The sequence below is a fragment of the Archocentrus centrarchus genome, chromosome 4 (assembly GCF_007364275.1).
Source record: "Archocentrus centrarchus isolate MPI-CPG fArcCen1 chromosome 4, fArcCen1, whole genome shotgun sequence".
NCBI classification, from domain to species: Eukaryota; Metazoa; Chordata; class Actinopteri; order Cichliformes; family Cichlidae; genus Archocentrus; species Archocentrus centrarchus.
In genome coordinates, this window is record NC_044349.1 from 33,834,674 (window position 1) to 33,849,450 (window position 14,777).

The 14,777-nt window shown below is 42.0% G+C and overlaps 1 protein-coding gene across 1 annotated transcript in view; it reads left to right on the plus strand.

The window, feature by feature from the left end:
• b4galt6 (UDP-Gal:betaGlcNAc beta 1,4- galactosyltransferase, polypeptide 6) overlaps positions 1–14,777 on the plus strand; it is a 53,388-nt gene that overhangs the window by 33,757 nt on the left and 4,854 nt on the right. The window contains 6 exon segments of the mRNA XM_030726864.1: positions 2,188–2,304; positions 6,257–6,265; positions 8,090–8,233; positions 8,235–8,266; positions 8,393–8,400; positions 8,403–8,511. Of these exon segments, the coding sequence (XP_030582724.1) occupies positions 2,188–2,304; positions 6,257–6,265; positions 8,090–8,233; positions 8,235–8,266; positions 8,393–8,400; positions 8,403–8,511 (419 nt within the window).

Below are 14,777 nucleotides of genomic sequence, written 5' to 3' on the forward strand. Positions count from 1 at the left end.
CAGGTGTGTGGCAATGATGATTGACAGGTTGGAATTTAAAAAAGCAATGCGCGTACATGAGAGGGCGTGTGCGCGTGCGTGTGTGATCATGCGTGATCTAACAATTGACCCCCACTCAAAGCCTTATACGCGGCAGTTTAGCGGCGGATTACTAAGGTGATTTTTAATTAAACTAGGTTTTTAAATGTACAGCGTACAATGAGGAGTGGTACAATGTTTTTTTCAATGTTAAAACATGGATCGTAGGTCGTGTGATCAGCTAACACTTTGATTTTTGTTGTTGTTCAGATGAATGCGCAAAGGATCATGGGAGTTCTCATTTCGGCATTTATGTGTTTAGTTACAAAGTTATCAGCTATGTTTTGCTGCTCTCTCATCGATATTATTAGTTTGAGATGTGAATTATGCACGTTGTCTGGTATGGAGGCGATCTAGTTAATTGAACACCGTGACCATGATGGGTGTAGCCACCCTGCTTTCTCGACAACATTGGGGAAATTCCTAGATAAAAAACATACTTTAATTAACAAACACGTTAGTAATAGATATTTTATTAAATTAGGCTTAATAGATACTGTCAGGATACATTCAGCCGGCCACCTCGAAAACTCCTGCTTATAAACCTTTTGTAACAATGACTCCTAACAAACGAAAACTCCATGTCAGCTGATCACCCTGCCTACACTCCACGGTTTAACATGGAAAAAACCTTGTACTGCTCATCGCGCAAAGCTTATGATAAGTATGAGATTCTGTTTTCTGTCTTAACCCTGTGGGGAAAACATAGGACTGTTCACGAGGCCTACCTAGTTTGATCATAGTCTGACATTTTTTAATACGATCGGGATTTCTTTGGTTACGCATCTCACTCAAGAAGATGATAATAACCTGTGGGGCAGTCCGGTAAAAGAAAGAAAGCTCAGCGATCTTCGAGCTAACTTTGCAATACCTAGTCACTTGTTTGTGACCCCATACAGGAAGTGCATTTTTATTCACACAGAACCCCTTTTACAGGTCAGGGCCGTACTGCAAAACAGCCACAGCGACCCTACGCCATTAGCGGCTACACCCATCACGGTCAAAGTGCTCAATTAACTAGATTGCCTCCATACCAGACAACGTGCGTAATTCACATCTCAAACTAATAATTTCGATGAGAGAGCAGCAAAACATAGCTGATAACTCTGTAACTAAACACATAAATGCCGAAATGAGAACTCCCACGATCCTTTGCGCATTCATCTGGACAACAATAAAAATCAAAGTGTTAGCTGATCACACGACCTACGATCCATGTTTTAACATTGAAAAAAACATTGTACCACTCCTCATTGTACGCTGTACATTTAAAAACCTAGTTTAATTAAAAATCACCTTAGTAATCCGCCGCTAAACTGCCGCGTATAAGGCTTTGAGTGGGGGTCAATTGTTAGATCACGCACGATCACACACGCATGCGCACAAGCCCTCTCATGTGCTTTTTTTTAAATTCCAATCTGTCAATCATCACTGCCACACACCTGTCATCATCAATCATGATTGACAGTTTTATGGTGCCACATATATATACTACTCATACAACAGTAAGCATATGAAGTGTCTGTGTTGCTTTATTTGACAGAAATCTTTGCATTTTCCTGTTGTTTCTGATGTCTTTAAATTCATTCAAATCAATAAAACATTTAGACAGGATTGCAGTATTGTCAATAATATAAATGAGTGATGCTTAAATTAATATTTGTGCAAACTGATGAGTAAAATCATGCAAGTTCTTTTTATGACACCTTGAGATTGTTATTAATTTCCTGCTTTGTAGTACCTTACTATCAGTAAATACTCATTTGGTGGTTTAGATCAGATAAGAAAATAAATATTTTAGTCTCACAGAAAATAAATTAATGAATGTTGCACCAAAAATTTCGCTGCAGGAAAGATGCTATTAAGATGCATGGTATAATGGTAATACCAGGACCATATCATGTTATAGAAAGAATCCTAAAAATTTCCCTTCAAGCTAGCACTTGTTGATAGCATAAAGTAAAAACTCCCTTTTAATGGAATAAACAATCAGCCACAACTTGATGGAGTGGGAGAGAAGATGAGCAGTGAGAAAACCATAACGGAGTGGGTTTATTGGGCTAATAACTGCAGTTCACATTCTTGTGCTGATTCTTACTCTGTCTATAGGTGGCCATCCTGATTCCATTTAGAAATCGCCATGAACATCTTCCTATCCTTTTCCAGCACCTCATCCCTATGCTGCAGAGACAGCGACTGCAATTTGGCTTCTACATCATTGAGCAGGTACAGTCTTTTGTCTGTGGACTGTAGTGTAGGATGAAATGTTTTTGGCACATTGACAGAGTTGACATTCAACTCAATGTCCCTCTTCTGAGCTTAGTGTGGGTTGTTGAAAAATATGAAAGCAGTTTTCTTTTTTGAAAGCTGGCTTTTAAGATTTCCTGTTTGTTTCCTGATGTTTTTGTACATGTTTGATACCGTAATCAAAGCTTGTGTAAGCCGTTGGTGTGCTTCTACCACCAGGTAGAAGGCAAGTAGCTGTTTGACAGCTACAATTTAAAAAGTCTTGTCTGGAACCCCTTCCAAAAAATAAATAAATAAATAAAAGTAATATGCAGTCCACAGGTCAAACTGGCATATCCCAAGTTTGTTAAAACTATGCTCATTTAAAGAACAGTTTTAGCAGAGAAAGCACTCTCCAACAAATGAAAATCAATGAAATGACGAGTAGCAATTAACTATTACCACCATGGCATTGATTATCCCTGTTTCAAATTAGAATTATATAGTTTGCTTGGGATTATGGCCAGTTCTAGTCTGATATGTCAGGATGGGCATTTTTGGCCAAAGATGAAAACTGGAGTTTTGTGTAGCTGAATAGTTACCAGCATCTTGTCTTTCTGAGCTGACACTTTTGTACATGATCCTGTGAGTAAAAAAAATCCCTCTTCTTTCAGCTGCTCCCTTTACGGGTCACCACAGTGGATCATCTGCTTCTATCTCACCCTAACCTCACCTGAGGACTTCTACTGTCATAAATCACTCCTGGCATTCGTCTCTACCTGCTCAACCCTGCTTGCATTCTCTTTTTCATTTCTCTGTGCACTGTTTCTTTAAACTCATCTACCTTCACCCCATTGCTCTTTTCAGCTTCACTGTTACACCCTGTCACCCTTTCATTCATACACATGTATTCTGTCTTGCTTCTATTGACTTTCCTTCCTTTCTCTCCAGAGCATACCTCCGCTTCTCCAGACTGTCTTCCGCCTGCCTCCGTACTCTCACTACAGATCAGTGTTGTCTGTGAACATAGTGTACAGGGAACTCCTGCCTGACCTCATCTGTGGGCCTGTCCATCATCATTGCAACCAAGAAGGGACTCAGAGCAAATCCCTGACGTAATCCCACCCCACCTTGAACCCATCTGTCGCTCTACCACACACCTCACCACTATCTTATTGTCTTTCCATGTCCTGGGGCCATCCTCACATATCACTCCTTATTTCCACATATAGTACCACAATTTCCTCTCTTGGTACCCTATCATATGCTTTCTCTAGATCTTCAAAGACACAGTGCACTCCCTCTGATCTTCGCTATACTTCTCCATCAACGCTCTCAAAGCAAACATCGCATCTCTAGTGCCTCTCTCAGCCCAACCCAAACTGCTGCTCACTGATTGTTACCTCTCTCCTTAACCTAGTTTAAATAACTCTTTTCCATATCTTCATGTTATGGGCTCATCAGCTATATCCCTCTGTAGTTACTACAGCTCTGCACATCACCCTTGTTTTGAAATTGGTACCAGTACACACTTCTCCTCCATTTCTCAGGCCATCCTCTCACTCTACAGGATTGTGTTAAACCATTTTGGTTAAAAACTCCACTGCCCTCTGCTAGGACATCTCCATCCTTTCCAACAGGTATGTCATCTGGACTGAGTGGATTTCCACTCTTCATCCTCTTCACAGCTGCCCTCACTTTCTCCTCACTAATTCTCTGCACTTCCTGATTCAATGTCCTTCCTTCATCTGTTCACTTTTCTGTCATTTTTTTCATTCATGAATTCCTCAAATTCCGCCTGTCCCCTCAACACACTCTCTTAAGTTGTTAGTACATTTCCATCTTTATCCTTAATCACCCCAACCTGCACGTCCTTTCCAGCTTGATCTTTCTGCCCTAGCCAATCAATACAAGTCCTCCTCTATTCCTTAGTGTCCAGCCTTGCATACACTTATCATAAGCCTTTTCATTTACAACATCTTCTGCTGTATGCCTAGCTCCAGTACTTCCTGCTACATTTTTCATTCCCTGACTACCCTACTCCTTCTTTGCTAACCTTCTTCCTTTGAATACTGTCCTGTCCTCATTCCATTCCACCAAATCTCCTTGTTCTCTTTCCCCTGTCCAGATGATACACCAAACACCTGACAACAGCTGTACTTTCCCAGTCACCTGGTGACTCTCCCTACCACCAGAGCCTGCCTCAACTCATCCCTGAAATTACATACATTCTTCCTTCTCGGCTTTTCACCATTTAATCCTTGGCTCTTCATGTCGCTTACTCTTCTTGATTTCCAAAGTCATCCTACATTACCATCTGATGCTGCTGAGCTAACATTTTCCACTGACACAAAATCCACTAACCGTCTGTCCTTCTGCATTCCATTCCTGAACACCATCCCTACCCAACACCACCTTGACAACCTCTCGCTCCGATCGCCAAGCTCTTCCCCCGCCCTGGGGACACACGCTACCGCTCTATCCAGCTTACTCCAGAATCATTTTTCTTTTTCTCTTTTATTGACATCCAACTTGTGCACATGTGCACTGACAACATTCAACATCGCCTTTTTCCAGCTTCAAACTCAGGATCGTGTCTGACACACTTGTTACCCCCCACATCCACAACACTATTCACCTACTCTCCTTCAAGATTACAGAGCTACTCCATTTCTCTTGTCTACATTGTGGTAGAATAAGTTGAATCCACCTCCAGTGCTACTGGCTTTGCTTCCCATCTACCTGTCTCCTGCACGACGCACACACACAATATGCACGTGCTGGTCCTGAAATTAGAATATCATAAAAAAGTTTATTTATTTCAGTAATTCCATTCCAAAAGTGAAAACTTTGTAATTATTCATTCATTACAACACAGACTGATCTTTTAATTTTGATGATTATAACTGACAACTAATGAAAACCCAAATTCAGTATCTCAGGAAAATTAGAATATTGTTAAAGGCCTCATATTTGAAGAACCCTGGTGCCACACTTCTAATCCGCTAATTAACTCAAAACCCCACTGCAAAAGCCTTTAAATGGTCTTCTCAGCTCTAGTTCTGTAGGCTACACAATCATGGGGAGACTGCCTGACTTGACAGTTGTCTAAAAGACGACCTCTGACACCTTGCACAAGGAGGGCAAGACACAAAAGGTCATTGCTAAAGAGGCTGGCTGTTCACAGAGCTCTGTTAAATTAAAGAAATAAACAATTGAAATTATATCAGTCTGTGTGGAATGAATGAATTAATATAATATACCATAAATCAACTTTTTCATGATATTCTAATTTTATGACCAGCACCTCTCAGATAAGTCTATCAGCTTAAAATCTTTACATGGTACTTTCTATATTTTGACAATTGTCAACAAGTACCACTCTAACAATCATAGTTTCGAAGTTAAAAGGTTTTTTGTCAATTTTTGACCAGTAAATCATTAGGCTGATCTTGAAGACCTTAGTGAATGTAAGCCAAATTTCAATGGATTCTTAACATGACAATACTCTACACCCCTAAAAAAGTTTAATCAGAATTCATTCAAAACTTTGAGCTGTTGTGTTTAAAGACCAATGGCATGCATGCAAGCGCTACCAGAAACATAACCTCCTTGGCGGATTTATATATCAAAAATAACTTTATTTAGTTGTCTGATGTAGTGCCAAAAACTACAATACAGAACTGCAAGTGTATATAAATGTAGAAACTGTATAAATGACAAACACTGAAGATTTTCTTAATGCCAAAAAATTTTTTTAGGTTTGTCTGAGGTAGTGCTTCGTTTTCTGGCAAACTTGGCACATACACTATATGCCAAAGTATTCCCTCACCCATTCCAGATCATTGAATTCATGTGTTCAATCACTCCCATGGCCACAGTCTAGCCATGCAGACTGCTGCTACAAACATTTGTAAAAGAATGGGTTGCTCTCAGCTCAGTGAATTCCCAGCGTGGTACTGTGATAGGATGCCACCTGTGCAACAAGTCCAGTTGTGAAATTTTCCCTCATTACTAATAATCCAGTCAACTGTTAGTGGTAAAGTGGAAGCAACTTGGAATGACCACCAACTTTGCCACAAAGTGCTTGGCCACGTAAACTGACAGTAGATGGTGAGGTGCATAGTGCGCAGAGGTCACCAGGCTTCTGCCAGAGTTTTCCATGGCTGAGCAACTGCATCCAAGTCTTACATCACCAATCGCATGCAAAACGTTGGATGCATGGTGTAAAGCAACTGCCACTGGACTCTGGACTTCTCCATCTGGCAGTCCAATGGATCAGTCTGGTTTGCTGGTTGCCAGGAGAATGGTACTTGTCTGCATTGTGCCAAGTATAAAGTTTGGTGGAGGGGGGAATTAATATGTGGGGTTGTTTTTAACAGGAGATGGGCTCAGCTCCTTATTCCAGTGAAAGGAACTCTTAATGTTTCAGCATACCAAGACATTCTGGACAGTTTCATGCACTCAACTTTGTGTGAACAGTTTCGGGATCACCCCTTCCTGGTTTCAATGTGACTGCACCCAGTGCACACAGCAAGGTCATAAGGCATGGATGATAAGTTTGGTGTGGAAGAACTTTGTGGCCTGACCTCAACTCGATAGAACACCTTTGGATGAATTAGAGCAGAGACTGTGAGCCAGGCCTTCTTGTCCAACATCAGTTGCCTGTGCTTTATGAAAAAATGGTCAAAAATTTTGCATAAAGACACTTCTAAACCTTGCAGAAAGCCCTTCCCAGAAGAGTCGAAGTGTTTATAGGTGCAAATGGTGGGCTGACAGCACATTAAACCCTATGGAATAAGAATGGGATGTCACTCAAGTTTCATTTACCGTGTGAAGGCAGATAAGCGAATGCTTTTGGCAATATAGTGTAATTTGTTGCTGATCTCTCTCTTCATCTCCTCCTCTCTCTCTCCTCCTCTCTCCTCTCCTCACCTCCTCCTCTCCCTCTCTCTCTCTCCCCTCCCTCTCGCTCTCTCTCCTCTCTCTTCTCTCTCCCTCTCTCTCCTCTCACTTCTTCTCTCTCTCTTCTCCTCCTCCCTCTCTCTCTCTTCCTCCCCTCTCTCTCTCTCTCTCTCCCCTCTCTTCCTCTCTCCTCTCTCCATCTCGCCCTCTCCTCTCTCCTCCTCTCTCCTCTCTCTCCCCTCTCCTCCTCCCCTCCTCCCCCTCCCCTCCTCCTCTCTCTCTTCTCTCTTCTCTCTCTCCTCCTCTTTCCCTCCTCCTCCTTTCTCTGTACTGTCATCAGTATGGTTTCAAATTAGTGTCTAATCTGATTTTAATTGTAGTAAAAATTTAGAGAATCTTTTCTTGTTGTTGCTTTTTGTTTGTTTGCCAACCCAACTATGAAGGCTAGATTTGTAGGAGTGATTAGAAATTCATTCCCTGCATATTGGAAATATCAAAGTATTAATGCAAGCATGAAAACTTGGATATGAATTGTTCCACAAATATTTATTACATATATTTTGCCATAGAACAGTTTTAATAAAAAACAATTTAAAGCCATAATGCTTAATTGTTTTTTGCAGTTTGCTAATTGTATTTTTAAATCTCAGTTACAATTCAGTGTGTGTGTGTGTGTGTTTTTGTTTCAACAGCATAAGTTTAAAAACTATATCATTCATTACCACTGATTAAGTATAGTAATTGCGCGCATACTACTTGTAAATGTAGTATGCATGTAGTTTACTGTACTGAACGTTTATTGGAATGCATTGAGAAAATATGCCACTCCTATGACTGCAACCATGCTCACCTGAAATTTGACTTTTCTTTAGAGTGGAAGCCACCATTCAACAGAGCCATGTTATTTAATGTGGGATTCATGGAGGCTATGAAGGATTTAGACTGGGACTGCTTGATTTTCCATGATGTTGACCATATCCCCGAGAATGACCGAAACTATGGCTGTGGTCAGATGCCACGCCACTTTTGCTGCCAAGCTGGACAAATATATGTACATGTGAGTGTGTGGAAAATTTACCAGACTGGTAGATTCGAATTTCATTGCAACAGATCTAGCAATAATAAACTGGAGAGTTTCATTCTTTTCTTTTTTTAATTTACTCATGTTTGTTGTTGTTTCTAGTCTTCCATATATGAGTTCTTTGGTGGTGTGAGTGGGCTCACTGTGGATCAGTTCCGGAAGATTAATGGCTTTCCTAATGCATTTTGGGGCTGGGGAGGAGAAGATGATGACTTATGGAACAGTGAGTCTGGTGGGATCTGGAGATTCAGTTCCCTTATTTAGTTACTCAATCAGTTGTTTTTGTTTTTTTTACTTGGCCAGCCACTGAGGAAGGTACTAATTTTACAGCTGACAGTGCAGTGTAAGCTCCACTATCAGTTTAAATCCTTTGCTCTGAATCTGTCTAATGCAGTGATGCTACAGGTGCGACAAGCTAATTGTGAAGGACTGTTTTCACTATGAAAGCCAGCCACCAGATCAAAGCATATGTACAATACCAGTCAAAAGTTTGGACACACCTTGTAATTCGGGGATTTTCATTATTTAAAAATCATCTGCATTGTAGATCAATACTTAAGTGGGTGGCTGTAGCTCAGTAGGTAGAGCAGGTCACCTACTGATCGGAAGGTCAGTGGTTCAATTCCTGGCTACTGCGGGCTGCATGCCAATGTATCCTTGGGCAAGATACTTACCCCCAAGTTGCTCTCCAACCGTTCCGTCGGAGTATGAATGTGAGTGAATGTTAGATAATTAAAGCACTTAGCTTAATTAATTAATCATGGAAGTGCTTGTATGAATGGGTTGTGCATGGGTAAATGTAAAACGTGTTGTATAAGCGCTTTGAGTGCTCATATCTGAGTAGAAAAGCGCTATATAAGAACTAGTCCATTTACCATTTAAGTCATCCAAACTATGACAAAATGCATATGGAATTATTTAGTAAACAAAAAAAGTGTTAAACAAACAAGAATATGTTTTATATTTTAGATTCTTCAAAGTAAGCATCTCTTACTTAGATGACAACTTTTCACTTCTTGGCATTTTCTCAGTCAGATTTTTGAGGTAGTCACGTGGAATGGCTTTAACACCTGTGCCTTGTCAAGAGTTAATTTTTTGAATTCCTTGCCCTCTTAATGTGTTTGACACCATCAATTGTGTTGTAAAGATGTAGAGTTGGTATACAGTGAATAGCCCTAATTGAGTAATGTTCTAATCCATGTTATGGCAAGAACTACTCAACTAAGTAAAGAAAAATGACAGTCCATCATTACTTTAAGAACTGAAGGTCAGTCCATCCAAAAAATTTCAAGAACTTTGAAAGTGCAGTTGAAACTAGCTTTCATTAGTTGAAACTAGGAAGGAAGACCAAGAGTTACCTCTGTTGCACAGGATAAGATCATCAGTTACCAGCCTAAGAAACCTCAAGTTAACAGCGTCTCAACATCAACTGTTGAGAGAAGACTGCGTACATCTGGACTTCATGATTGAATTGCTGCAAAGAAGCCACTTCTAATGAAGAACAATAAGAAGAGAATGACTTGGGCCAAGGAACACAAGGAATGGACATTAGACCAGTGGAAATCTGTCCACTGGTCTAATGATGAGTCCAAATGTGAGATTTTTGGTTCCAAACGCAGTGTCTTATAAGACCGTGAAGTTCCCACTGTAGGCCCACCACCCGCAGGAGGCGTCGTAGGGGTCTGGTGCAGTGTGTGTCGGCCGGTAGCCAAGGGCGGAGGCCCTGGCGGACCGATCCCCGGCTATCGAGACTGGCTATTGGGACATGGAATGTCACCTTTCTGGTGGGGAAGGAGCCTGAGCTAGTGTGTGAGGTTGAGAGATACCAGCTAGATATAGTTGGGCTCACCTCAACGCATGGCCTGGGCTCTGGAACCAGTCTCCTGGAGAAGGGCTGGACTCTGTTCCAGTCTGGAGGTGAGAGGCGGCGAGCTGGGGTTGGTATTCTCGTTTCCCCCCGGCTTGGACGAGAGGGTAGTTTCCCTGCGCCTTCGGGCTGGGGAACGTGTCCTGACTGTTGTTTGTGCTTATGCGCCGAATGACAGTTCAGAGTACCCACCCTTTTTGGAGTCACTGGGCAGGGTGCTGGAGAGTGCTCCATCTGGTGACTCCATAGTCTTGCTGGGAGACTTCAACCCTCATGTGGGCAATGACAGTGAGACCTGGAGGGGCGTGATTGGGAGGAACAGCCTGCCCGATCTGAACCCGAATGGTGTTTTGTTGTTGGACTTGTTAAAGGACTGTTGGCGTCACTATCAGGCAACCGTGAAAGATTCTAAACAAGAGTATTTGTCAAATATTGGACTGGATTCCACTGTACTGTCTAATTTTAGGCCTATTTCGAGGCTTCCATTTCTTACTAAAATTTTGGAAAAGGTCGTGTATAGCCAAGTGAAAGCCTTTTTAGGCGAAAATGATATCCTTGAGGTCTTTCAGTCTGGCTTCAAGCCTCTTCATAGCACTGAGTCTAAGGGTTTTTAATGACATTTTCCTGGCCACAGATGCGGGAGACTGTGATTTTACTTTTTTAGATCTGACAGCTGCTTTTGATACAGTGGACCAATATTTTAATATCTCGTCTCGAACAGTGTATAGGTATTCAGGGCACAGCGCTAGAGTGGTTAAGGTCCTACTTGACCCAGAGAACTTTTACTGTCTGCTTAAATGATTTTAAATTTTCCTGTGCTCCTTTGTCGTGCGGCGTGCCCCAGGGTTCAATTCTTGGACCATTGCTGTTTTCTCTATATTTGTTGCCCCTTGTGTCTATTTTCAGAAAGCATAAATTGCTTTCCACTGTTACGCAGACGATACCCAGATGTACATGCCCCTAAAACATAGTGATGCAAACTCATACAGACCTTGACAAAGTGTCTCAATGAAGTCAAAGCTTGGATGGCTTTGAACTTCCTGCATTTAATGAAAATAAGACGGAGGCATCTTTTTGGTTCGGGCGTCACTGGGGTGCCAACTTCTGTGGATCTGGGTCCTTTATCCCAGTATGCAAAACCCATGGTCACAAATCTGGGAGTTAAGATGGATGAGAGGCTTAGGTTGGAGGGTCAGATCACTGCTGTGGTGAAATCCAGTTTCTTTCACCTGAGACAGCTTGCCAAGATTAAAACCATCTTGTCGAAAAAACATTTTGAAGCAGTAATCCATGCCTTTGTCACATCCCGGCTGGATTACTGTAACTTTTATATTGGTGTAAACCAGTCCTCATTGGCTCGTCTTCAGCTAGTCCAGAATGCCACCGCACGGCTTTTGACTGGAACACGTAAGAGGGAGCACATTACCCCTGTTTTAGCTTCACTGCACTGGTTGCCTGTTTATTTTAGAGTTCATTTTAAAATCCTTTTTATTTGTTTTTAAGTCTTTAAATGGCCTTGCCCATCGTACCTCTCTGAGTTAGTGCACCTACACTCCCCTTCCCGCTCGCTCAGATCAGCTGATAAACTGCTTTTGGACATGCCGAGGACTAAGCGGAAGCTTAGGGGGGACAGAGCCTTTGCAGTGGCCCCTAAACTATGGAACTCGCTGTCATTGCATATTAGACAGGCCTCTTCACTGACAACTTTTAAAACCTCTCTTAAGACCCACTTATTTCACCTGGCGTTTGACCAGATTTGAGATGCTGATTTTAGTTGTTGTGTATTTACTTCGTATTTTATTTTACCTAGTTATTTTACACTGTTTTTTTATTTGATTCATGATACTATGTATGTTATTGTTGCTTTTATCCTATGTTATTTTATTTATTAATTTTTATCTGCACTTCCCTTGTGTACTGTTGTCTTGTTTTCCTTGTTCAGCACTTTGATCAGTGCTTGCTGTTCTTCAAGTGCTTTATAAATAAAATTGGCTTGGCTTCTGTGCAAACCGGAGGCAGCTCACAGGTATCGGCAGGCCAAGCGGAATGCAGCTCGGGCAGTGGCCGAAGCAAAAACTCGGGTGTGGGAGGAGTTCGGTGAGGCTATGGAAAAAGACTTTTGGACGGCATCGAAGCGATTCTGGCAAACCATCAGGCGACTCAGGAGGGGAAAGCAGTGCTCCACTCACACGGTTTATAGTACGGGTGGGGGGCTGCTGACTTCAACTGAGGCTATAGTCGGACGGTGGAAGGAATACTTCGAGGACCTCCTGAATCCCACTGACATGCCTTCTGTAGTGGAAGCAGAGTCTGGGGATGAGGGAGATGACTTGAACATCACTGGGGGTGAGGTCACTGAGGCAGTTAAACAACTCCTTGGTGGCAGGGCCCCTGGGGTGGATTAGATTCCCCCTGAGTTCCTGAAGGCTCTGGATGTTGTAGGGCTGTCTTGGTTGATACGCCTCTGCAACATCGTGTGGAGATCTGGGGCAGTGCCACTGGATTGGCAGACCGGGGTGGTGGTCCCCATCTTTAAGAAGGGAGACCGGAGGGTGTGCTCCAACTTTTGGGGGATCACACTACTCAGCCTCCCCGGTAAGGTCTATGCCAGGGTGCTGGAAAGGAGGGTCTGTCCGTTAGTCGAACCTCGGATTCAGGAGGAACAATGCGGTTTTCGTCCTGGTTGCGGAACGCTGGACCAGCTCTTTATCCTCTCAAGCATATTCGAGTGTGCGTGGGAGTTTGCCCAACCAGTCTACATGTGCTTTGTGGACTTGGAGAAGGCATTCGACCGTGTCCCTCGGGGTATCCTTTGGGAGGTCCTACGGGAGTATGGGGTGTCTGGCCCGTTGTTGCGGGCCATTCAATCTCTGTACAACCGCAGTGAGAGCTTGGTCCGTATAGCCGGTAATAAGTCAGAATTGTTTCCTGTGGGTGTTGGACTCCGTCAGGGCTGCCCTTTGTCACCAATTCTGTTCATAATTTTTATGGACAGAATTTCTAGGCGTAGCCAGATGGCAGAAGGCTTCTTCCTTGGTGGCCTCAGAGTCTCATCTCTGCTCTTTGCAGATGATGCAGTCCTGTTGGCTTCATCAGGTGGTAGCCTCCAGCTCGCAGTGGAACGGTTCGCAGCCGAGTGTGAAGCAGCCAACATGAGAATCAGCACCTCTAAGTCTGAGGCCATGGTCCTCAGCCGGAAAAGGGTGGAGTGCCTATGCATTAGATAAAAGTCAAACTGTAAATATGACTGAGTGTGGTTTTACTAGGGGAAAAAATAATAATACAAAATAGTGACAGTAAATTGCCAATCTCAAAGTGATAAAAATTCCCAACACTGCACCTGTTTAATAGCTGGTTGGTTCTGGCCTTCACAGCCTACATTGGTCATGTTATTCGAGGGATGTTTTTTTTTTTTTCCTGACATCCAAACCAGTTTCCTCTCATCTGAGGGTGACCGTTTGAGGCTTCTTCCAAACCTTGGAAAAGTGTTGACACATCCAGATAACTTACACTTGCGTATAATTGTTTGAAATTATGATCATGGAGTCTGCAGTTGTGTAAAAAATGGTTCAAAGAAACCTTTGCAATTTGTGCAAATCTATAATTCTTAGATCTTCACTGAGGTCCTTGAACTTTCTTGTTCTGACCACTGGTCAATCCAAACAAACCCTGGTAGTTTCTCTTTGTTGGCAAAGAGAAACTACCAGCTGTAGTCAATCATTATTACTAATGAGAAGTTTAATAGGCCTTGACACTATCAAGTTAAGTCATTGTAGAACCTTCAGCAGCACTTATTAAAAGATTTAAAAATTAACGCGTTAATTTCGATTAATTAATTATGGGGAAATTAACGAAATAAAAATTTTAACGCATTTTAATCGCACTTTGCACCGAGGAACGTTTCTCAGTGCACAAGTTCCCGGCATACAGATTATATCGACGCACGATGTCCAAATTCAGGGGCCGCATCCTTCGAAGGACCCAGCCCACGTAGACCGCAAAGGCCGGAAGTGAGCGGCTAGCCTTCATATCAGCGTCACCTGCCCTCACCTCTGCCTAGCTCATGTCGCCTAACAACCATAAGTGCGAAGCACAGCTGTGTAAAAGCAGCTGGTTAAACGGAGAATGAACTTTTCTCCTTTTTGTGGTTTAATTTTAAGTCTTTATTCAAAATAAGCTGTTAAAACAAGCATAACAACATCAAGGAATACAGCTGAGCGAATGATTAATTTCCAACTATATTAAGTGAGACATTAATGTTGACTAAAACTATCCAGTTATGATGCTTAACTTTAATTTCAGGAATTTGCTTATCACAGGAGCACTTCCACCCTTCGTTGGTCTGTGTAAGAAGACTGGTGGGAAATTTTTTATTTTCAAGTTTAAGCTAATGTATATTGATTCATTCATCAACCAAACTTAAATTAATATTTCTCATGTTAAATATTAAAATGTGATTAAATTGCGATTAATTTTGATTAATTAATTACAAAGCTCCTAATTAATTAGATTAGATTTTTTAATCGAGTCCCACCCCTAATTTAAATGTGTATGTATATATTTGAGCCTCTATATATTTTTTGACATGAGCATCCAATTCTTGTTTTTTAAAGTCATCCC